The sequence below is a fragment of the Pseudonaja textilis genome, chromosome 14 (assembly GCF_049901715.1).
Source record: "Pseudonaja textilis isolate UNSWEBS1 chromosome 14, rPseTex1.2, whole genome shotgun sequence".
Classification (NCBI taxonomy): domain Eukaryota; kingdom Metazoa; phylum Chordata; class Lepidosauria; order Squamata; family Elapidae; genus Pseudonaja; species Pseudonaja textilis.
Window position 1 is genome coordinate 5,911,662 of NC_142003.1, and position 21,986 is coordinate 5,933,647.

A 21,986-nucleotide genomic window follows, 5' to 3' on the forward strand; every position below is an offset into this window, starting at 1 on the left:
ATGAAGGACCTTGTGATGGCATTCTGAAAACTTGTTGAACTTGGTTACTTGGTAGAAGTGTTTGGTTAGCATGGTTGACTGGTTTGCTTTGCGTTTTTGGCTTCTGGTATAAAGCTAGCCCATTGGTGAGTCCTGAAAGACAGTTCAGAGAAGAAACGCAACCAGGAGTAGTAGGACTTGTCCCAAAAGTGTTTTCCGAAAAGGCAACTGGACTTGCTTTGTTTTTTTCCTTGAAAACGTTTCTCTTCTCATCCAAGAAACTGATTTGGTTCTATCAGTTAGAACTGAAGAAGCCCAAAGGTGCTTTTTCAAGAGGCAGCTGGATTTTCTTGGTTTTTCCTTGAAAAAACTTCTTATCCAACCATGGATAAGGGACAACCATGACCTGGATGACTGAGAATCTCCATAGACGTAGAACTGAAGAAATTTCTCGGAGGAGAAGTGAAACATTTTCAAGGAAAAGAAAAAAAAACCAAGGAAGTCCAGTTGCCTCTTGAAGAAGCACCTTTGGGACAACCATGACCTGGAGGACTAAGAATCTCCACAGATGTCTTTTATCTTTGGTGTGAAATGTAGGTTAAAGACACCAGAGTCCTCATTGCTACGGAACAGCCCAAGATGTTGAGCCGACTTCAAGAAGCAAATCTGTTTTTGGAAGACATCCAGAGGGGCCTGAATAATTACTTAGAAAAGAAGAGATTATTTTTCCCAAGGTATGCCTCTTCCCAATTGGCAGACAAAGAATACTCCTTGCAACCATTGGTTGGCTCATTCCCTCAGGTACTGTTGCCCAGGGAATTCTGGGAGTTGAAGTCCAGATGTCTTAATGTGGCTAAGATTGGAAAACACTAAAGTAATGGGCCTGGGCCTCTGGAATCTCTTTTGAACAGGTTCTTCTTCCTTTCAAATGATGAGCTGCTGGAGATTTTATCGGAAACCAAAGATCCTCTCCGTGTTCAGCCACACTTGAAGAAGTGCTTCGAAGGGATTGCAAAACTGGAATTCACCGAAGCCTTGGAAATCACAGGAATGATCAGTTCAGAGAAGGAAGTTGTTCCTTTTATTAAGAAAATCTTTCCAGTCCACGCCAGGGTAATCCTTCTCTCCCTCCCTCCCTCCCTCCTTCTCTTTTTTTCCTCCTCTTTCTTTTTCTCTTTCCTTCTCTGTCTTTCTGTCCTTCCTTCCTTCCTTCCCTCTTTTCTTTCCTTCCTTCCTTCCTTCCTTCCTTCCTTCCTTCCTTCCTTCCTTCCTTCCTTCCTTCCTTCCTTCCTTCCTTCCTTCCTTCCTTCCCAGCTTTGGGAAACGTCCTATTTGAGATGCTGAAATTTAGACCAGCCTTTACACAACGTCAACACGGTCAAAATATATTGAATTGCATTTGTATGTTTGCAAATCCTGTGTAGCTGGGCAGGAGGGGCATTTTAGACCAGGGCTCCACAACCTTTTTGAGTTCACCGATCAGTGGCGGTGCTGGTGGCAGCTTTGGTGGTTTCAGTATTAAGGGGGGATAGTTTTGCATGCACAGCCTAAACCTCTTCCTACGCAAATGAAGCTTCGCAACTTACCTGCTGCTTTGGTGGCCCAGTTCCCAACGGGCCGTGGCCCGGTAGCAGTCTGCGACTTGAAGGTTGTGGACCGCTGTTTTAGACAGTTGGGTTTAAGAGGCTGTTATTGTTGGGGGTGGGTCACTATAATTTGTCATGGTCTGCGATTTTTCTCCTTTTTGGTTTTGTTCTCTTAAGGGCATGGTTGAGAAGTGGCTGTTGCAAGTGGAAGAAATGATGTTGGCTAGCATTAGGCAAGTCATGGAAAATGGCATCAAAGGGTACGATGAGGTAAGCAGCGAATCGGCAGATGCTTTGAGGAGTTAACTACACCCACAGCCTTACACAATCAGACAAAAGGAGTCAAGGTGCGGGTGTGCTTATATGTGTTGAGTCCGTTGTTAACAGCTGTATTTTCTAAGCTGAAACCATTATATTTTCTGAAGCCATTGTACACAGGTTTTTAGCTTGTAGATTCTTTGCATATCGATCTATCAGATTTCAAAAATTAGATGTGTCTTAAAAGGCCCCATTTGGGGAGAAGGGAACCCCCAAGATTTTGAGAAGCACAGGGGATAGGAAAAGGCTGCCAAAATTGCAGGACTATTATTTAGGTTTTTGTTAAAAAAAGATGTTTTAAAAAGAAGAGAATAAAGCCCTTTTTAGAGCTTAGCAACTGTTTTAGCAAGCGCTTCTCTGACCCCTATCAAAACAGATGTTTGATGTGCCCTAGCTGTAGCTAGAAAAGGTACAAATATTATTTCTTGTGTGTTATATATGTTTTTTTAGGTTCCTCGAAAAGCATGGGTGCTGCAGTGGCCAGGACAAGTTGTCATTTGTGTATCTTCAATCTTCTGGACCAAAGAAGTATCGGAAGCCATACAGGAAAACTCTTTACCTGTAATTACACACATACCCCTTAAATTATCCAATATAGCAACTTTTCCCAGTCTTCTGGGTAGGTTGGGACTACAACTCCCAGAATTCCCTAGCTTTTGCTTGGTGATGGCTGGTATGCAGCGTTTGTACCCACCCCAAAAGCTTCTTACTTTGCTTTTAATGATAAAACCATAAAAAGATGACTGAGTTCTGCTCCATGCAGGCAGTCCTCGACTTATGACCACAACGACAACCACCATTTCCATTGGTAAGCAAGTTGGTTGTTAAGTGAGTCACACCCAATTTTAAGACCCTTTTTTGGAGGGGGGAGGTCAGGGTTGTTAACTGGATCCCTGCAATTAAAGTGAGTCATGGGATCATTAAGCGATTCTGGTTTCTCCCACTGACTTTGCTCTGTGGAAGGTTGCAAATGGCGGTCATGCAATCCAGGATGCTGCAGCTGCTGGTTGCCAGGCACCCAAATTTGGATGTCATGACTGTGGTGATGCCATGACAGTCATAAGTGCAAGTACCAGTCATAAGTCACAATTTTTCAGGGCCATTGCAACTTCGAACGGTCACCAAACTAATGGTTTTAAGTCGAGGGTTGCTTGTACATAATTTTTTTAAAAAAATGTAATTCCTTTTCAAAATAGGAGAAAAAAAAATACCCCAAACTTTTGACCTCTTCTGGGAATTTCTGGCGGGCATTTTTTTTTCATCCCTGAGGAGGAAACCCAGCCTCATTGTTGTGTCTCTGCTTCAGGCATTTTTGGAGAAAAGCAACCGGCAGATTGGGGACATTGTGGAGCTGGTGAGAGGAAAGCTGTCGAGTGGAGCTCGGTTGACCCTGGGTGCCCTCACGGTCATTGATGTGCATGGTAAGTGGCGGTGGCCAAGATGAAAAAGATGTTGAAATATGGATTGTCCTACGAGGGGTGGAAGGGAGAGCAAGGAACGTTATGGATAGGGAGGTAAAGTAAAGGTCTCCCTGTCCAGTCATGTCCGACTCTAGAGGTTGGTGCTCATCTCCATTTCTTAGCCGAGGGAGCCAACGTTGCCCTTCTGAGGTCATGTGGCCAGCATGACTATGTGCTTAGGCACATGGAACATGGTTATCTTCCCACTGAACTGGTACCTATTTATTTACTCTCATTTGCATGCTTTCAAACTGCTAGTGCTACCTATTTACTCGCATTTGCATGCTTTGAAACTGCTAGCGCTACCTATTTATCTACTTGCATTTGCGTGCTTTCGAACTGCTAGTGGTACCTATTTATCTACTCGCATTTGCATGCTTTCAAACTGCTAGCGCTACCTATTTATCTACTTGCATTTGCGTGCTTTCGAACTGCTAGTGGTACCTATTTATCTACTCGCATTTGCATGCTTTCAAACTGCTAGCGCTACCTATTTATCTACTTGCATTTGCGTGCTTTCGAACTGCTAGTGGTACCTATTTATCTACTCGCATTTTCATGCTTTCAAACTGCTAGTGGTACCTATTTATCTACTCTCATTTGCATGCTTTCGAACTGCTAGTGGTACCTACAGAGCCCCAAAGAATACAACCACGCTGTAGTTTAAGCATAACAGATGAATATTGATTGATCGGTTATTATGCGATAAGTCTTTTTCTACACCTAGCAACCACGTAGCTAGATATTCTCCATGAGCCACAGCTGAACCCAGCCCCAAATATTTTACTTATGCCACATAAAATTTTGCATCTGCAGCACGTGACGTGGTGGCAAAATTGTCTGAAGACCGAGTTTCAGATCTGAATGATTTCCAGTGGATTTCTCAGCTGCGATACTACTGGGAAAACAGAGACGTCATGGTTCGAATGATCACAACCGAAGCCAAGTATGGATATGAATATCTGGGTAACTCGTTGCGTTTGGTGATAACTCCACTGACCGACCGATGCTACAGGTAAAATTCCTCCCCAATTTTTTAATCCTCAATAAAATATTTATAGATCAAGGTTAGCAAAGGCATTGATTTGATGAAGGGAGTACAATCATGACGGGAAGCAAAATTACATTTTTTTGAATTCAAGCAGTGAAACCTAGATTTCTTGTAGAATTCTTTTTATCCAATTTCTTGGATAAAAATGTGTTAATTTAGTCCCCTGCTCAATAGAATTAATTCCTTGGTATGGAAAGATGACATGGTGTAGTCAAGGAGGCCCTTTAATTCCCTTAACAATATAAATTATGTTTGTTGCATCACGAACTAAATATTAGTCATAATTTGTGTGATGATATCCCTTGCACCCCCTGACACCAATGATTGTATTCACAAATTACACCAAGCTTAGGTTGAAGACGGCATAATGGCGTGATTCACACATAATATAGCACCATAAATCATGCACAATGATTTGGATAACATGTCAGTGTATGGGTATGTGAAGAGAGAATGAAGGTGGGTCTCTGTATAGTTATGTATGTATTGATTTCTCTTTATAATCTCATTCCTATGTCCTAGGACCTTAATGGGAGCTTTGAAATTAAATCTAGGAGGAGCTCCTGAAGGACCGGCTGGTACTGGAAAAACAGAAACTACTAAGGATCTTGCCAAAGCTTTGGCTAAGCAGGTACCAAAGAAATAAAAAATCACCTTCTCCTTCTCTCTTGTCTCTTTCCCTTCTCTCTCCTCCTCTCTTCTCCCCCTTTTCCTCTCTCTCTTCTCCTCCTTTTCTCTCCTCCTTTCTTCTCTTTTCTCCTCCTCATTCGCTTCTTTTCCTTTTCTTTCTCCTCTTTTCATCTTCTTCTTCTTCCTCCTCCTCCTCCTCCTTTTCATCCTCCTCCTGGTCCATGTGTCATAGGGAAAAATAGCCATTGGATGTACGAGTTTATGCACACCCAATATTTGCGGGACAGACTTTTAGCTACACCGATTGCATCCTTGGCCTCTTAAGTGCATTCTGTGAAATGCCCTCTGCAACTGTGGAGGGGAGGAGAAAGATAATGTAAGCCCCACAAGATAGCTCAGACCAAGAAACAGACACTGTGTAGACCTAAAGCTACTTTTATTAGAAGAACTCTAGTAACCGAACCTTGCAATTAATCAATGAATGGGTTTCCTCTTTATCTTTCTGTGAATCAAGAGGACGTTTTGCTTGCTTTAGTCATTCTCTCTCTCTCTTTGTAAGTGTAAACTTACAATCAAATGTGCTGTTATGTGTTTTAGTGTGTCGTCTTCAATTGCTCAGACGGTCTTGATTACAAAGCGATGGGCAAATTCTTTAAAGGACTGGCACAGGCTGGAGCTTGGGCCTGCTTTGATGAGTTCAACAGAATTGAGGTAATTATGCCTAGCATCAATAGCTACTGTTGTCTAAATCCTTTAATGCAGAAACCTCCAATGTTGGCTACTTTACAGTTTGTGGACTTCAACTCCCAGAATTCCTCAGGCATGCTGGCTGAGGAATTCTGGGAGTTGAATTCCACAAGTCTTCAACCTGAACCGGTGTGATTTAGATCACACTCTTATTATATGGATTTTTAAACTGGTTTCAACCTTTTACGTCCTGACTTTCATAGGTTGAAGTGCTCTCTGTGGTAGCACAGCAGATCCTCAGTATTCAACAGGCTATTATTCGCAAGCTCCGGACTTTTCTCTTCGAAGGCACGGAAATTTCTCTTAATCCAACTTGTGCAGTATTCATCACCATGAATCCTGGGTATGCGGGCCGAGCTGAACTTCCAGATAACCTCAAGGTGAACCAGGATGTTTCCAATAAACCATGATTGGAGTAAACCGATAGTATTCAGAAATCCAAAGAGGAAGGAAGAGTTAGTTTCAGGACCTTGGATAGCTCCTATGAAATACAGACCTTTTCTCTCCCCAGTCTGATGCTCTTAGTAATTTTAAAGATATGTGGGTTTCAACTCCCAGAATTCCCTAGCCAGCATGAAAAACACGCTCTGCAGACGGGCTGCCTGGCATTTTTCTTTTAGCATCTTATTCCTCCAGAACTTTTTGATAGTTGAGTGAAGCAAGGACTCACCGTAGAACTTGTACTGAAATCCTCAAATCTCCCGGCCAATATAGCTACAGCTAGAATCATAGACTCCTAGGATCCTAGGGCTGGAAGAGATATTGGGGGCTTCTAGTCTGACCTCCTGCTCAAGGCAGAAGTTTTATACAACTGACTTAAATGATTGTCCCCTCTATTAGTGAATACGTCCCAGGACAAAATGCTGAAGGAATCTATGGCAGGATTCATAAGGAAAAGTTTGGGAATGCTCTCCTTTATATTCTCTTCAGGATGTGCTGTTATTGTTATTTTTTTTTAAAGGCTTTATTCCGAACAGTAGCCATGATGGTCCCAGATTATGCTTTGATTGGTGAAATTTCACTTTATTCGATGGGATTTCTCGATTCCAGAAGGTAGGTAAACCTGCATTTTTACAAAGTAAATCTATTGCTTTTTTTAAAAGACACTTTTTCATACTCTTTTTCCCTCCCGCTCTTCTTATACATAAAAATCCCACCTGGGGATCTATAATTTTACAAACCCATCCAAATGCATATTTTGTATCTTCAGAGTTGCTTTCAAGTTTCTTCTTTCTAGCTACATAGTCAACAAGACTATCTTTTTTTGATGAATGAAATGTTAAAATACCCAAACAGAGTGATTAATTTATTATTTTTAATTGCAGCCACAGGCTAGCGTAATAATAAATTCCAGTCATTAGAGCTGTACTCAATGTCATCCCATTAATAAGATGAAAAATTGGTCATTTACATTGTTCTCACGTTTATAAATGGTTCAGGAACGTTATATCCATTTTAGGCCCTTGCTATTTTTTTCTAATATTTTCACTGTAGTATTTCTAAACCACTTTCATACTTATATATTTGTTTTTTATTGTGCATTATGCTTTAGGCTGTGTTAAATTTTACAAATAAATGTAGTAATATGTGCAATGTCCAGCAGGAGAGACCAGATCCATATGTTTAAGATCCACATTAAAATGATTTATTTGTAAAAGTCTATGCATAGGTATCTTCTCAACTAACCATTGGCACTTGCTTAAAATTAGATAGGAGTCAATGGAATTCAAGGGGAGATGAATTTAGTTTGCTTGTGAGTACACGAGGATTCTAGACTGAACCCTCTTTGACTCCGCTCCCAAGTTCTGCCACTCCTGCATATAGATATTTGTCCTTCTTTCTCTGCTTGATATTTTGGCTTCAGGCATCAAAACATCTTCTGATCTTTTGCAGCCTTGCACAGAAAATTGTTGCCACTTACCGCCTTTGCTCTGAACAGCTGTCCTCACAGCATCATTATGACTATGGGATGCGAGCAGTCAAATCTGTCCTGACAGCAGCAGGGAATTTGAAACTAAAATATCCTATAGAAAATGAAAGCGTTTTGTTGCTCAGAGCTCTGTTGGATGTTAACTTAGCTAAATTTTTGGCCCAAGATGTTCCTTTGTTTCAGGTAAGATCATTATCCAGATGTCAGTAACATACATTTCTTCAGTATAAAACAGTGATTATGAAATGATTAGGAGACATTGAAAGCAAAGTAGATTTTTAACCTGTAGTATTTATTTATTTGTATCCTGCCTTTATTATTATTTACAAATACCTCAAGGCAGCGAACGTATCAAACATGCCTTCCTCCTCCTATTTTTCCAACAACAACAACCCTTTGAGGTGGGTTAGGTTGAGAGAAAGAGGGACTGGCCCAAAGTCACCCAGGTGCTTTCATGCCTAAAGTGGGATTAGAACTTGCCATCTCCTGGTTTCTAGCCTAGTGCCTTCGCCACAAGACCAAACTGACTGTCAATATATATTTCAATATACTTTATTAAAATGACAAAACTTTGAGGAAGTTAATAGTGTTAAAACTTCTTCAGGTGTTTAGCTTCCTGATTCTCTGCAGTAACCTTACTTATTTAAACTTCTTGAATCTATCTGAGAATGCAGAACAGTGAGAGATGTGTTCATTTATTATTAAATTGCTATGCTTCCTGACTCCTGATCATTTGCCAGATTTTTCAAGGTGATAAAACCTTGAAATTATACATATAACTGTTCCCGGAAGTTCAGGTTTTCCAGACCTCCTTTTTTCCCCTTCTCTTACACAGGGAATCATATCTGATTTGTTTCCTGGAATTGTCCTTCCGCAACCCGATTATGTCCTCTTCATCCAGGCATTGAATCACAATATTGAGAAAATGAATCTTCAACCAGTTCCCTGGTTTATTGGGAAAATTATTCAGGTTTCTTCCATTTTTCTCTCCCTTTTAAAAAAACATTTTATTGCTAGCAAAGCAACGTGCTGGAGGTCAATATCCACGCTGCTAATTTAACCGAGTTAAACAGAGCATCAATGTTAGCAACTTCAAGATGAATGGGGTTCAACTCCCAGAACTGCCTAGCCAGAACTCCCTAGCCTAGCCCTAATCCTAACCCTAACCCTTAAAGTTGCCAGATTGAGAAACAATGCTCTAAACGACGTATATCTAGAAATCTGGAACGCTAATAGCAAACATAAGCATATTATTGATGCAATTTGCATAATTAAAAACTCCCTGGATATCCTATCAAGGTTTAAAATAATGCTTCTTATTTATTTCGTGTTACAGATTTATGAGATGATGATGGTGCGTCACGGCTTCATGATCGTGGGCGAACCAATGGGTGGCAAAACCTTTGCGTATAAAGTGCTTGCTGCCGCTCTTGGGGATTTGAGCCAAGGTGAGAGATCAAATGAACGACAACCCCCGCTTTGCTTTCGCACGGAAAATAAGATTTCCCCCTGGGGAAACTTGCTAACATACTTCCATCATAAAATCAGACTGTTTGCCACTTTTAATGACCCCGTCAACCCTTGCAGGGTGAAATCTGGGCAACTGAATGGAGCGGAGTGTTTACTGGCCGGATGCCCTTCCTGTCACCAATGCGGAGTTTTTTCCCCCAGTATATAAATTCTCAGTGTGCCCAGAGAGAGACATATCTGCCTCTACCTAGGATCAAACTCTCACCCTCCTGAGTGTGAGGTGAGAGCTCCAGCTATAGGCCACCGCAACACTCAAATTGGTCCTTTTATTACAAATGACCCCAAATCTGTTTTGTTTTTTTTAAAAGATGGAAACAGCATGTTAAATATCCTGCCTCAAACAGTTGCAAGAAATCCTTTCCCTTTACGCTAAGTCGGGGGCAATTTTAAAGTCGCCAAGGTTGAGAAACACCGACCTATGACCCCATGGCTGGCTGGGGAATTCTGGGCGTTGAAGTCCACACAGCTCTCAAAGTGTCTCTCAACCCTGGCAACTCTAAGTTGTGTGGACTCCAATGCCCAGAATTCCCCAGCCAGCGTGAGTTGAAGTCCATTTATCTTAAAGTTGCTAAAGTTGAGAAACGCTGACCTAGCTAAAGAGAAGGGATTTCTTGCAACTGTTCCGTTAGCTGAAGTTCCCTTATTTTAAAGTTGCCACGGTTCAAAAACCCTGACTGAAAATGTGCTCCTCTCTCTCTCTCTCTCTTTCTCTCTCTGTGTGTCTCTCTCTGTCTTCGTGTATGTGTGGCTCTCTCTCTGACTCTTTCTCTCTGTCTCTTTGTCTCTCTCTCATTTCTCCCTGTCTCTCTCTGTCTGTCTCTCTCTTTTTGTCTCTTTGTCTCTCTCTCTCTTTCTTTCTCTCTCTTTCTTTCTCTTTCTCTCTCTCTCTGTCTCTCTGTCTCTTTCTCTCTGTCTCTTTCTCTCTCTCTCTCTCTTTGTCTGTCTCTCTGTCTCTTTGTCTCTCTCTCTCTCTTGTCTCTCTCTGTCTCTGTCTCTTTGTCTCTCTCTTGTCTCTCCCTGTCTCTGTCTTTCTGTCTCTGCCCGTCTCTTTTTCTTTCTCTCACTCATCTCTCTCTCTCTTGTCTCTCTCTCTGTGTGTCTCTGTCTCTTTGTCTCTCTCTCTCTTGTCTCTCTGTCTCTGTCTCTTTGTCTTTCTCTTGTCTCTGTCTCTGTCTCTTTGTCTCTCTCTCTCTCTCTCTTCTCTTCCACTCTCTTGTCTCTCTCTCTCTCTGTGTTTCTCTCTCTCTCTCTCCATCTCTGTCTCTGTCTTTAGAACCATCAATGGAAGAGGTTGCTGTGGAATACAAAATTATCAACCCGAAAGCGATCACCATGGGGCAACTGTATGGCTGTTTTGATCCCGTTAGCCACGAATGGACAGACGGCGTTCTTGCAAACACTTTCAGAGAACAGGCCTCTTCCACCAACGAGGACAGAAAGTGGATTGTTTTTGACGGGCCGGTCGATGCTGTTTGGATTGAAAACATGAACACTGTTTTAGATGATAACAAGAAGGTAATTGGCAGTTTTCCCCCCAGTGCTGACATAAGCTTCTAGGTTGCATTATCTAATTAGGTTGAATAACTGAAAGTGCTTTTTAGAAGCCAATAAGCTAATTTGATTTAAAGCAAAAAGCACTCAGCATGTGCTGTTTGGCTGTTTTTACAAATAGATGATTATGGTAACTTTTTATGCTGTTTTCCCACTAAAAGCAGTGAACCACTTTATTAAATGGACTTTTTAAAAAAATTTAGGGTATGCATATAGACACACACTGACAAGACACATACAAACACAAGTAGACACATATACACAGAAATGGCACTTCCCATTATTGGCAAAACTGGGCCCTAGCAAGCGATGGCTTCGACTTACAACCACAGCTGGGAGTAGAATCTCCCTTGCTAAGTGAGTCACACCTGATTTTATGACCTTTTTTTCTGCCACAGTTGTTAAGCGAATCCCAGCAGTCGTTAACCTATCATGTGGACGTTAAGCGAATCCGGCTTCCCTCCCGCATGGGCTTTCCTTTTCAGATGGCACCTTGGAAGGTCGCAAATGGGGATCCCATGACCCTGGGACACTGCACTTGTCGCAAACACATGCTGGTTGCTAAGCAACCACGTTTTGATCACATGACGATGCGGATACTGCAAGTGTTGTGGTCATAAGTCCCGTTTTTCAGCACCGTTGTAACTTCGAACAGCCGCTGAATGAATGGTTGCAAGTCAAGGACTACCTGTATGGACTCTACATTTTAAAAAATTATGATTCTAGGAAAATGAAAAACTAATTTGTGGACATAAATGGTTCTGAGGAAGAAGTTCCAGCTGCTGAGTTAATCTTCACCATGCTAGTTTATTCAAATACCGAATGACATGGGGAAGCTATAACAAAAGGGGCACAATGGCTCAGTGGTTAAAGACACCAGGCTTGTCAGCTGGAAAAGTGACAGCCCGGGTTCGAGACCCCAGCGCTGTGTGACGGGGTGAACTCCCTTCCGTTTCCCAGCTCCTGCCAACCTAGCAGTTTGCAAGCATGCCAATGCGAGTAGATGAATAGGTACCACTTTGGTGGGAAAGTAACAGCTTTCTGTGCGCCTCAGTGTATCCCGGCCACATGACCACCGAAAAATGTCTTTGCACAACTCCAAAGACAGGGGAGAACCTTTACCTTAAGCTACAGCAGAAATAGTTGAGTGACAGGAGAGGTCTGTTGCAATCTCTTCCGCATGACTGGACTGAAGTAGCTTTTCCTCTGTTTCCCTTAAAGTTGTGCTTGATGAGCGGAGAGATCATTCAGATGAGCGCACAAATGAGCCTTATCTTTGAGCCCGAAGATCTTGAACAAGCTTCTCCAGCAACGGTTAGCAGGTAAATCCGGCCAGCTGAATTCTTAGGGTCAGAATCATAGTCCAATGTTTTGACCAAGGCTTCCCAAGACTGTAATTAAGCACACACTTACTTAAAACAACTCTTGTTTTATTTCAACGCTGGGAATTATTTTCATTCCCAGCCAGTAATGAGTCCCAAACAGTCCCTCGAGATAAGCACCCACCTTTCTCTCCTTTGAAGTGCCGCCAATAACTAGAGTGCCAAATGAACTATAAAAAAACCAACCGAAATACAAAGTCCACACAGAGCTTCAAGGATTAATCCGAACAGAACAAATGACTTTTGCTTCCTACAAAGGTTTATCTACCTTTGCACTTCCTTTACACCTTATGGGAGGGCCAATCACCTCCCAGCCTTATTCCCAAGTCGCCCCTTTTGTCTCAGCTGCTCTTGCCTTCTAGCAGCTCTGCGCATACACGCTCACTGGGAACAGGCTCCCCTTGTTCCTCTGCCTCACTGCTGACAGACTCCGAAGGCTCCGGAGTCAGCACCCCACTCCCAGATGGTCCTGGCCCCATCTCTGCATCGGATGCAGAGCCCTGGTCCCAGTCCTCTCCAGACTCCCTGACTGGTCCCCGTTCTTCCCCACTATCCGATTCCGCTGCCGTCTGCACAGGCTGCTGGTGAACTGCAACATCCAATCCTCCGTCCATGGCAGGAGATCGTGGACAAATGGCTGCCAGTCTTTTCCTGAAGGCCTTATTTCTTTTTCTCCTCTTAACTAGCCAATCTGTGCGATTCAATCCTCTTCATTTCTTCAAGGTGTGGCATGATTTATATGGAGCCTCATCAGCTGGGCTGGAAACCTTTGAAAGATTCTTATCTGAACAAGCTGCCTTCAAATCTACACGACGTGCACATAGAATTGGTGGGCTGGCCTTCATTTTATTTTCATACTCAATAATTTAATATTACTGAGGAGGGGGGAATTTAAATTTAAAGTTCAGGTGTATCCTATTGGGTTTATTTACATTTATTAGTGCCCAGATTCCTTGAGAGTCACTTGAGGGGTTACTTGGGAACTGTGGAAATAAACCGTGCCAATAACTTGCGGATTTTTCAATAACTAGTTTGTGAAGTGAGTTCAGGATGCTTTCCTTTATCGTGTAGAACCTTTCTAAAGCTTTAATGGTTTGGAAAGTTTTCAACCAGGGGTGGGATTCTACCTGGTCGGACCAGTTCTATAGAACCGGTTGTTATGATTCTGCGTAGTCCAGAGAACTGGCAAATCACACCACTGACTGGCCCTGCCCCACCCACTCACTCACTCTTTACTGGCATGCGCACCATCAAATTTGCCCACATTTGGTAAGTTGCTATTTTTTCTTTTTTTTTTCCTGACCATCAGCTGTTCTGCTGTGCCAGGAGATTTAGATTAGCTAGAAAGCAGGAAATCATTGGATTTCTTGGTTTCTAGCTAATCTAAAAGCAGAGCTGAGCCTTCCTTAGGACTGAAGCTTCTATTTTTCAGTGCAAACTCAGGTAGCAGATTACAGAATGATAGATCTCTGAATGAATCTGTGATTCTGTGAGCAACTCAGTCTGCCTGCCTGCTTTGCCTGCTTTTGAGTAAAAGTTACTCTTTTTTAGAAAAAAATTAATATTTACATCAATATTTATAATATTTACATACAAGCCACGCCCAGCCAGTCATATGACCACCAAGCCATGCCCAATCAGCAAGCCACGCCCACCCAAGCCACATCCACAAATTATGTCACACCCACAGAACTGGTTGTGAAAAAATTTGAATCCCACCCCTGTTTTCAACACTACTGTACAATTTTTATGACAGGGGGACATTGTAATAAAATTATCTAAAAATGCCTGAGGTGTCACGAGATTGCGGGTCTGGCTAGATGAGGAATCACACCAGGTATAGCTCCAAAGCCCTTTGAAACTTCATCTCATCTATAAACACTGAGAAAGTTTAGAGTATCCTTAAATCTCGACTGGTTTCTTGTGCTAAGCTAATCCAAACTTACACGTCAGATCCCATCCACCACTGCCAGAATATCCGCAGTCCAAGACTCTCTTCCTCCTTCCGTCGGCTGAGGATGGGATCTATTACCTATTCAGTGTAAAAGGGGGCGTGTCCTGTGATTCGGTCAACCTCTCAAGGTGGTTTGTTTTCCAGGTTGAGGACCTTTTTATGTGGCTCGTTCAGCCATCGTTGGAATTTATTCGCCACCATTGCAAAGTCTTGGTTCAGACCTCTCCCATCCATCTGACCCACACCATGATCATGTTGTTTGATTCTTTGCTGGGTAAGTCATAGTCTGTGCTTTGTGGCATCTCAAAACTGAAGGATTATTTTATATTTTTTTTACTTTACTTTACTTTTTACTTTTTACTTTACTTTTTACTTTACTTTTTACTTTTTACTTTACTTTACTTTTTACTTCAATTTTTATTTCACTTCACTTCTATTCTATTTTTCTTTATTCATTTCATTTCATTTATTTATTTTATGTTGTAATTGTATTGTATTTATTTTTTATTTATATCCCACCATTATTATTTTTTACAAATAACTCAAAGCAGCAAACATATCCAACATACCTTCCCTTTCCTCTTTTCCCCATAACAATGACCCTGTGAGGTGGGTTGGGCTGAGAGGCAGCAAATGGCCCCAACTCACCCAGGTGGCTTTCATACTCAAGGCAGGACTAGAACTCACCGTCTCCTGGTGATTGGCCCCAAATCACCCAGTTGGGTTTCATGCGGGACTAGAACTCCTAGTGATTGGCCTAAAGTCACCCAGATGTCTTTCATGGCTAAGGCAGGACCAGAACCCACCATCACCTGGTGACTGGCCCAAGGTTACCCAGCCGGCTTTCATGCCTATGGTGGGACTAGAACTCACTGTCACCTAGTTTCTAGCCTGGTGCTTTCACCACTAGACCAAATTGGCTAATTGTATGACAGCTCTGAAAGCAAGAAGCGCCACCAAAGGATGCATTGGCCCTTGGGGCCCTAACATGCTTAGGCAGTGTTTCTCAACCTTGGTAACTTTTAAGATGCGTCCACTTCAACTCGCAGAATTCCCCTGCCAGAAATGGGGCTCTGTGTATGCTGGAAGTGTGTAAGCTTTCCTCATCTCCCACTTTTCTCTTTTTGGTTGATCTCGTCTTCTTTTGTGTAGATGAAATCAGGAATTCCAACGAGGAGGAACCAGGAGAGGCCATGTCCAGCCAGCAGATAACCTTGTGGCTCCAAGGCCTCTTCCTCTTCTCTCTGGTGTGGACCATCGGGAGTACGGTGAATGCCGAAGGACGGAAGAAATTTGACCATTTTTACCGGAACCTCTTGATGGGAATGGATGACGAGAACCCTCGTCCCAAAAGCGTGAAGCTAACCAAAACCAATCTCTTTCCAGAAAGAGGTGCGACTGGGAAACCCACCATTTAAAAAGGGATTGAGTTGGAAAAGACGTCATCAACTTTTCAGAGTGGGGAGGGTTGCAGTTCGGAATAACTGAGATGGGAGGGACCTCTGAGGTCTTCTAGTCCAACCCTCTGCTCAAGCAGGAGACCCTATACCGTTCCACACAAAAGACTGTCCAATTTCTTCTTCAAAACTTCCAGTGATGGAGCATCCACAACTTCTGGAGACAAGCTGTTCTACTGGTTTATGGTTCTCACGGTTGGGAAATTCCTCCTTAGTTCTTGGTTGCTTCTCTCCTTGATAAGTTTCCACCCCTTGCTTCTTGTTCTGCCCTCAGGAGCTTTGGAGAATAGCTTGACCCCCTTTTCCTTCTGGAAAGAGCAAAATTCCAGGAGTGATCCACTATGGCTCTAATCATTAATTAGATATTCAAACTTGATTTAAAGTTTTTCAAACCAAATAGTGGTTCTAGCTTGGCTTGGCCCTCTTCTCCTTGTTCCCTTCTCCACCATCTTAGATATGAACCCAGGGAGGCCCTTCAAAGTTGGCTGTGATTTTGACAGTATTTTGGGTTTGGAGTCAGTAGTATCCACACATGATAACACTCTGTGTCCATTTTGCTGTTTTTGACAAGCTTCTTAAAAGGCTTTTTATCCCTCTTTTGCAATCAGGGTCTGTGTATGACTTTTATTTTCATAAACAAGCCAGTGGACAGTGGAACATGTGGACAGAGTATATCACGAAGGAGGAGCAAGCAATTTCTGCCAGCACAAAGGTAAAACGGTTGTGCTTGTTTGTCAGCGTGATCAGGAAATACTGATCATCTGATCTTTATTTAAGTAATTCATCCATTTCACTCCTCATCCAGAAAGCTTCCCAGCATCATCCTCTTTTAATGTTTCCACACCTTGCGAGGTTGAGTCTGGGCTAGTGGCCAGATGCCCTTCCTGTCGCCACTGTGGAGTTTTGTTCAGCAGATATATTCCCATTGTGCCCAGAGAGTGAAATATCTGCCTCTACCTAGGATCGAACTCACAGCCTCCTGATTGTGAGGCGAGAGTTCCACCTCTAGGCCACCGCACCACTCAGAAAGCTTCCCAGCATGACTTATATAAATCAATGGGGGAAAAAAAAATCTGTTCCTTTCCTCAGGTTTGAGATCTAAAAAGATCACAACAAAAGAGGAAAATAAGTTGGGGAGGGCAAAGGAAAATGAATGTGTTTTTCAATCTTGCAAAGATCTTAATATTGGTACAACCTGGTGAAATGCTGGGTGATTATTGGGGGTGAAGGGAAGATGAGAGAACCTGGGATCCCGTCCCTTTTTCTGATGGAGCCTGCATCCCATTAAATGTAGGAGCAGAGAGTATATATCTGCTGGCATGGACCTTGCTGAAAGTGATAGCCTTTGGAAGTGTTTCTACCAGTATAACCTGGAAACATGTCCCCTAGGGATGAAATTACTCCATGTCAGGCCCCAAGAACCAAGAAAGACATGTGGAATTCCTTCTGAGCAGTTTCCTTTATTGTTCTTCACTGATAGACAGAATCTTGCCAAACTAAAGCAGATGATTAGCACTCTATAACATATACTCTGGGAACTATTAGAAAGGAACCGTCTTAATTCTCTTCCTCACAAGCAGACTATCTAAACTTCGCTGTTTCTTGGTCCTCTGCAGCTCCTCCCTCCTGGGAATCTAGACTACATTCCACCACACTAAACCCATCCTCACTCTTCTCCTGCGCCACACCCAAGTTCTATATAGACCCCGGGACCATTCGACAGCATCTCATCACTACACTAAGCCATCTTAGTCCCAAAGGTGCTTTTTCCAAAAGGCAACTGGACTTTCTTGGTATTTTTTTTCCTGAGCATCTGAATCCTCTCTCATCATCATCCTAGGTCTCCGAACTGATCATCCCCACCACAGAAACTGCCCGGCAGTCCTTTTTCCTCAAAACCTACGTGGAGCATGAGGTCCCCCTGCTGTTTGTGGGACCCACCGGGACCGGGAAATCGGCCATCACGAACAGCTTCCTGATCCAGCTTCCCAAGGCCAAATATGTACCAAACGTCATCAATTTCTCTGCCAGGACCTCTGCCAATCAAACTCAGGATATTATCATGTCAAAGCTGGACCGAAGACGGAAGGGACTGTTTGGTCCCACCTTAGGGAAAAAAGCTATCGTCTTTGTAGGTGAGAGAAGAAGCCTTATCTTTTCGGCTGTTTCTTTCAGATTTGGGACATTCTAGATTCCCACGTCTTTCCTGAGCTGTGTTTAGTTTCATCCTTGGTTGGTAAAGTCTGGGTTGTAGAAACCGCAAACCGTGGCTTGCAGAAGTCAGTGGCTGGATTCACCCCCTGGTGCTAAGCTATAAGCCACAGCTGAGCTGAAAAAAAATAATTATATGTAATAGGTTCTGTGTCGCTAGCATGAAAAGCTAAAATATTTCAAACTTGTGTTAATCAAGTGGCGAAGAATATAAATTACGAAATGCAGTCTTCCTCATTTCTAGAAATCATTTTTTTTCCTTTCCTTTTTCCTTTTTTCCTTCCCCACTGATTAATATCAGCAATCTTGATGTTCCTTAAAAAAAAAAATCCATCGCATCGTTGCTCTTCTTTGGATATCTAAAATTTATCATTTATTTATTGAATTTATACACTGCCACTCTTGCTATCCAGCACTCTGGCTGGCTTACAGCAGGGTAAAACATTAAAAACCTTAAAACGATAAATATTAACGTTCAGAATGATCAGAAATTAACTAAGGAAGGAACAAGTATACAACCGGGTGGAAGTGGATTTTTCTGTTAATCCACTATGCCTCAATAAATACATTGATAAAATATATCGATACACAGTAAGTTTATCAATCAATATCCTTCCTAAATGTGTCTAAAACCTCTCTGTATTTCACTTAAATGTATCAGCCTTCTTCCTACCTGTGTGAAAATAATACCTAGGTTTTCCCGTCTGTCTTGAGCATAACCGTATTTTTCCTAGATGACTTAAACATGCCAGCCAAGGAAATATATGGGGCTCAACCCCCAATTGAACTCCTTCGGCAATGGATGAACCACGGCCACTGGTATGATAAGAAAGATACCACAAGGTTGGACATTGTAGACGTCCTCTTCCTTTCGGCCATGGGCCCTCCCGGTGGTGGAAGAAATGATATTACAGGTAGGGAGTGTGCTTCAAACTCAAGAAGATATGGTTGGTCGAATTAGGGTTTATTTATTTATTTAATTGATTTGTCAATCGCTTACAAGATAATAGGCATAAGTATAAACATAGTTATGAATACATGAAATAGATACATATAAGAAAAATAAAAAGAATCAATAGGACAGGCATGGTAGACACAATGGTGCGCTTCTGCATGCCCCCTACAGACCTCTTAGGAAAGGGGTGAGGTCAATAGTAGACAGTCTAAGGTTAAAGTTTTTGGGGTTTGGGGAAGAAACCACAGAGTCAGGTAGAGTATTCCAGGCATCGGCCACTCTGTGGCTGAAGTCGTATTTCCTGCAATCAAGTTTGGTGCGGTTAACCTTGAGTTTGTATCTATTGTTTGCTCTTGTGATGTTATGGCTGAAGCTGAAGTATTCATTGACAGGTCTAGACATACCTAGAACAGAGATCCCTTCCAACTCTATTATTCTATGTTCTAGCACCAACTTTAGTTGGTGGCTGACCACAGGATTTCTAGCCAAAATGAGAAGGAAATCCTATACCATTCTGGACAAATGGTTGTCCAGTTTCTTCTTGAAAATCTCCAGTGATGGAGCACCCGCAACTTCCGGAGGGAAGTCATTCCACAGATTAATTGTTCTCATGGACAGAAAATTTCTGCGTATTTCTAGGTTGCTTCTCTCCTTGATTAGTTGCTTCTTATCTTGCGTTCAGGTGCTGTGGAGAATAGGTTGACCCCGCTCTTCTCTGTGACGGTTCCTCAAATATTGGAAAACTTCTATCATGTCACCCCTAGTCCTTCTCTAGAAATGCGCTTGCTTAGACCCATACTTTGTTAGACCACACCTGGACTTCTTGTTACTATCCTCACAAGAATTGGCTGCGCTGCTTTGGAACTAAGGGCCGTGGGCTACAAGAGTTCTCAAGCTTCATTGGTATGGCCCCCTAAGTCATCAGGTGCAGAGATCACCTGGGACCTGTGGAGGGACAACTGTAGTCTAAGAAGAGCTTGCCAGTAGTCTCAGATATCTGCCTAACGTGACCTAGAGGGAGACGCAGAGTGTTCAATGACCCTGTGATCTTCTCCTCTCCTTGCATCTCCAGGGCGCTTCGTGCGACATCTCAACATCATCTCTATCAGCTCTTTCGATGATGAAGTTTTAACCAAGATTTTCACTTCCATCGTAGACTGGCATTTCGGCAAGGGCTTTGAGGCCACATTTTTAAGGTGAACGTCTCCTTTCTGACTTATGTTGCTGGATCCATGGCTTGATGTTCTGCTGACTCATAATCGCCTCTCTTTTTGGCTCTTTTGTGTTTTTTTTTGAAAGGCTTGGCAAAATGCTGGTTCACGCGACCATGAATATCTACAAGATGGCCATGGAGAACTTCCTCCCCACCCCTTCGAAGTCTCACTACGTCTTTAATCTACGTGATTTCTCCCGTGTGATTCGAGGGGTGTTGCTATGCCCGCATACACATTTACAGGTGTGTGTTTTTATGTTATTTATTTGTTTTGTCAATCGCTTACAAGATAGTAGGTGTAAGTATAAACATGAGTAAGGAAATAGGTACGAATAAATGGGGAAAATAGAACAGGGACAGTAGGCACGATGGTGCGCTTACGCACGCCCCTTACAGACCTCTTAGGAATGGGGTGAGGTCAATAGTGGATAGTTTAAGGTTAAAGGAGTGGGGGTTAGAGGATGTAACAACATAGTCAGGTAGTGCATTCCAGCATTGACCACTCTACGTACTTTCTGCAATCAAGTTTGGAGCGGTTTACCTTGAGTTTGTATCTGTTGCGTGCTCTTGTATTGTTGCGGTTGAAGCTGAAATAGTCATTAACTGGCAGGAGAACTAGTGTTCTTCTTCTCCTTCTCCTTCCCCTTCTCCTTCTTCTCCCCTCCCTCCTTCTCCTTTTCCTTCTCTTTTATCACTTTGGATGTCAAGGGACATACGAAGTTCTGGTTCTTGCACTTCTGGTGGCCTCCACCATTGTTATTTGACACAGTTGTAGCATGTCTTTGATGTTGTCTTTCCATCTTCTGAGTCTGCCTTGTATCCTTTGGCCTCCTCCTCTGTTTGTGTATCCCTGGTATGGTATAGAGTTCCAAAACACAGTAAGAGAAGTTTCTGACGTTTTTGTTTTTATAACAGACATAAAACCAATGTTAGGGCTTCCTGCCTCAAAGGGATAGGTAAGCACCTTGCGACTTTTGTGTGGTTTGGGGTTAGAGGAAATTTGGGGCACCGTAGAAAATTGCTTCCATGACTTTGGGCCTGGAGTAGCTCAGCGTTGTTTCATAACATTTACTAAAGACATTCTGATGGATCAAAGCAGTGATGTAGGAGGTGAGCAGCCTGAGCTGGAGGGCGGAGTTAAATATGTCATTAGTTTGGAGTCACTGAACCCAACAGATGCTCCTGATTATTTGCATGTGCCAAGTAAACCAAGACGATGTCTTTGTATCTGTCTCCTCTGTCCCCAATTTGATCTTACAATTTTTTGGAATACCCTTCCTGTTCTTCCTTTCGTTTGGCAGGATGCAGAAAAACTGATCAGGCTTTGGATTCATGAAGTTTATCGAGTCTTTTATGACCGCTTGATTGATGCCAACGACAGAGAAGTGTTTTTTAATATGATGAAAGAAACGACCTCCGACTGTTTTAAGCAGAGTGTCGATAAGGTGGGCCTTTTAAAGCAGAGACAGTTGTTGGGGTGGTTGCACAAATGAGAAGTGGCAACCCAGGAGGTATAGGTAGTCCTTGACCCCCAGCCACAGTTGAGACCAGAATCTCCACTGTTAAGCAAGGAGGTTGTTAAGTGAGTCCCACAACCTTTTTTTTGACATGGTTGTTAAATGAGTCACTGCAGATAAGTGAATCATGTGATTATTAAGCAAATCTGGTTTCCCTCCATTGACTTTACTTGTTAGAAACCAGTTGGAGAGGTCACAAGTAGAGATCACATGACCCCAGGATGCTCCAACTATCCTAAACACATGCCTCCTTCCCCTCTCTCACACACACACATGCGCAGAGGTTGGATCTTTCTTTCCCCCTGGCCCATACAGGCAACAACCATGCAAGTGACATAGAGTTGGCCACGCCCACCCAGTCAGGTGACCACCAAGTCACGCCCAGCCAGTCAGGTGACCAAGTCAGGCCCAGCCAGTCACATGACCACCAAGTCCATGCCCAGCCAGCAAGCCACACCCACTCAGTCACATGACCACCAAACCACACCCACAAATTAAGCCATGCCCACAGAACC

General features: G+C 42.7%; 1 protein-coding gene across 3 annotated transcripts in view; it reads left to right on the forward strand.

Moving 5' to 3' along the window:
- Positions 1 to 21,986, forward strand: part of DNAH3 (dynein axonemal heavy chain 3) — a 72,151-nt gene that overhangs the window by 27,552 nt on the left and 22,613 nt on the right. For all 3 annotated transcript variants that reach the window (XM_087912714.1, XM_087912715.1, XM_026704594.2), the window contains 24 exons: positions 577 to 713; positions 891 to 1,092; positions 1,743 to 1,835; positions 2,334 to 2,444; positions 3,190 to 3,304; positions 4,160 to 4,358; positions 4,917 to 5,025; positions 5,622 to 5,735; positions 5,975 to 6,151; positions 6,733 to 6,824; positions 7,665 to 7,884; positions 8,537 to 8,671; positions 9,038 to 9,149; positions 10,505 to 10,746; positions 12,004 to 12,104; positions 12,888 to 12,993; positions 14,263 to 14,392; positions 15,271 to 15,510; positions 16,184 to 16,287; positions 17,416 to 17,710; positions 18,521 to 18,700; positions 19,814 to 19,937; positions 20,041 to 20,197; positions 21,256 to 21,399. In XM_087912714.1, coding sequence (XP_087768840.1) covers positions 577 to 713; positions 891 to 1,092; positions 1,743 to 1,835; positions 2,334 to 2,444; positions 3,190 to 3,304; positions 4,160 to 4,358; positions 4,917 to 5,025; positions 5,622 to 5,735; positions 5,975 to 6,151; positions 6,733 to 6,824; positions 7,665 to 7,884; positions 8,537 to 8,671; positions 9,038 to 9,149; positions 10,505 to 10,746; positions 12,004 to 12,104; positions 12,888 to 12,993; positions 14,263 to 14,392; positions 15,271 to 15,510; positions 16,184 to 16,287; positions 17,416 to 17,710; positions 18,521 to 18,700; positions 19,814 to 19,937; positions 20,041 to 20,197; positions 21,256 to 21,399 — 3,639 coding nt within the window. The remainder of the gene's footprint in view (positions 1 to 576; positions 714 to 890; positions 1,093 to 1,742; positions 1,836 to 2,333; positions 2,445 to 3,189; positions 3,305 to 4,159; positions 4,359 to 4,916; positions 5,026 to 5,621; positions 5,736 to 5,974; positions 6,152 to 6,732; positions 6,825 to 7,664; positions 7,885 to 8,536; positions 8,672 to 9,037; positions 9,150 to 10,504; positions 10,747 to 12,003; positions 12,105 to 12,887; positions 12,994 to 14,262; positions 14,393 to 15,270; positions 15,511 to 16,183; positions 16,288 to 17,415; positions 17,711 to 18,520; positions 18,701 to 19,813; positions 19,938 to 20,040; positions 20,198 to 21,255; positions 21,400 to 21,986) is intronic.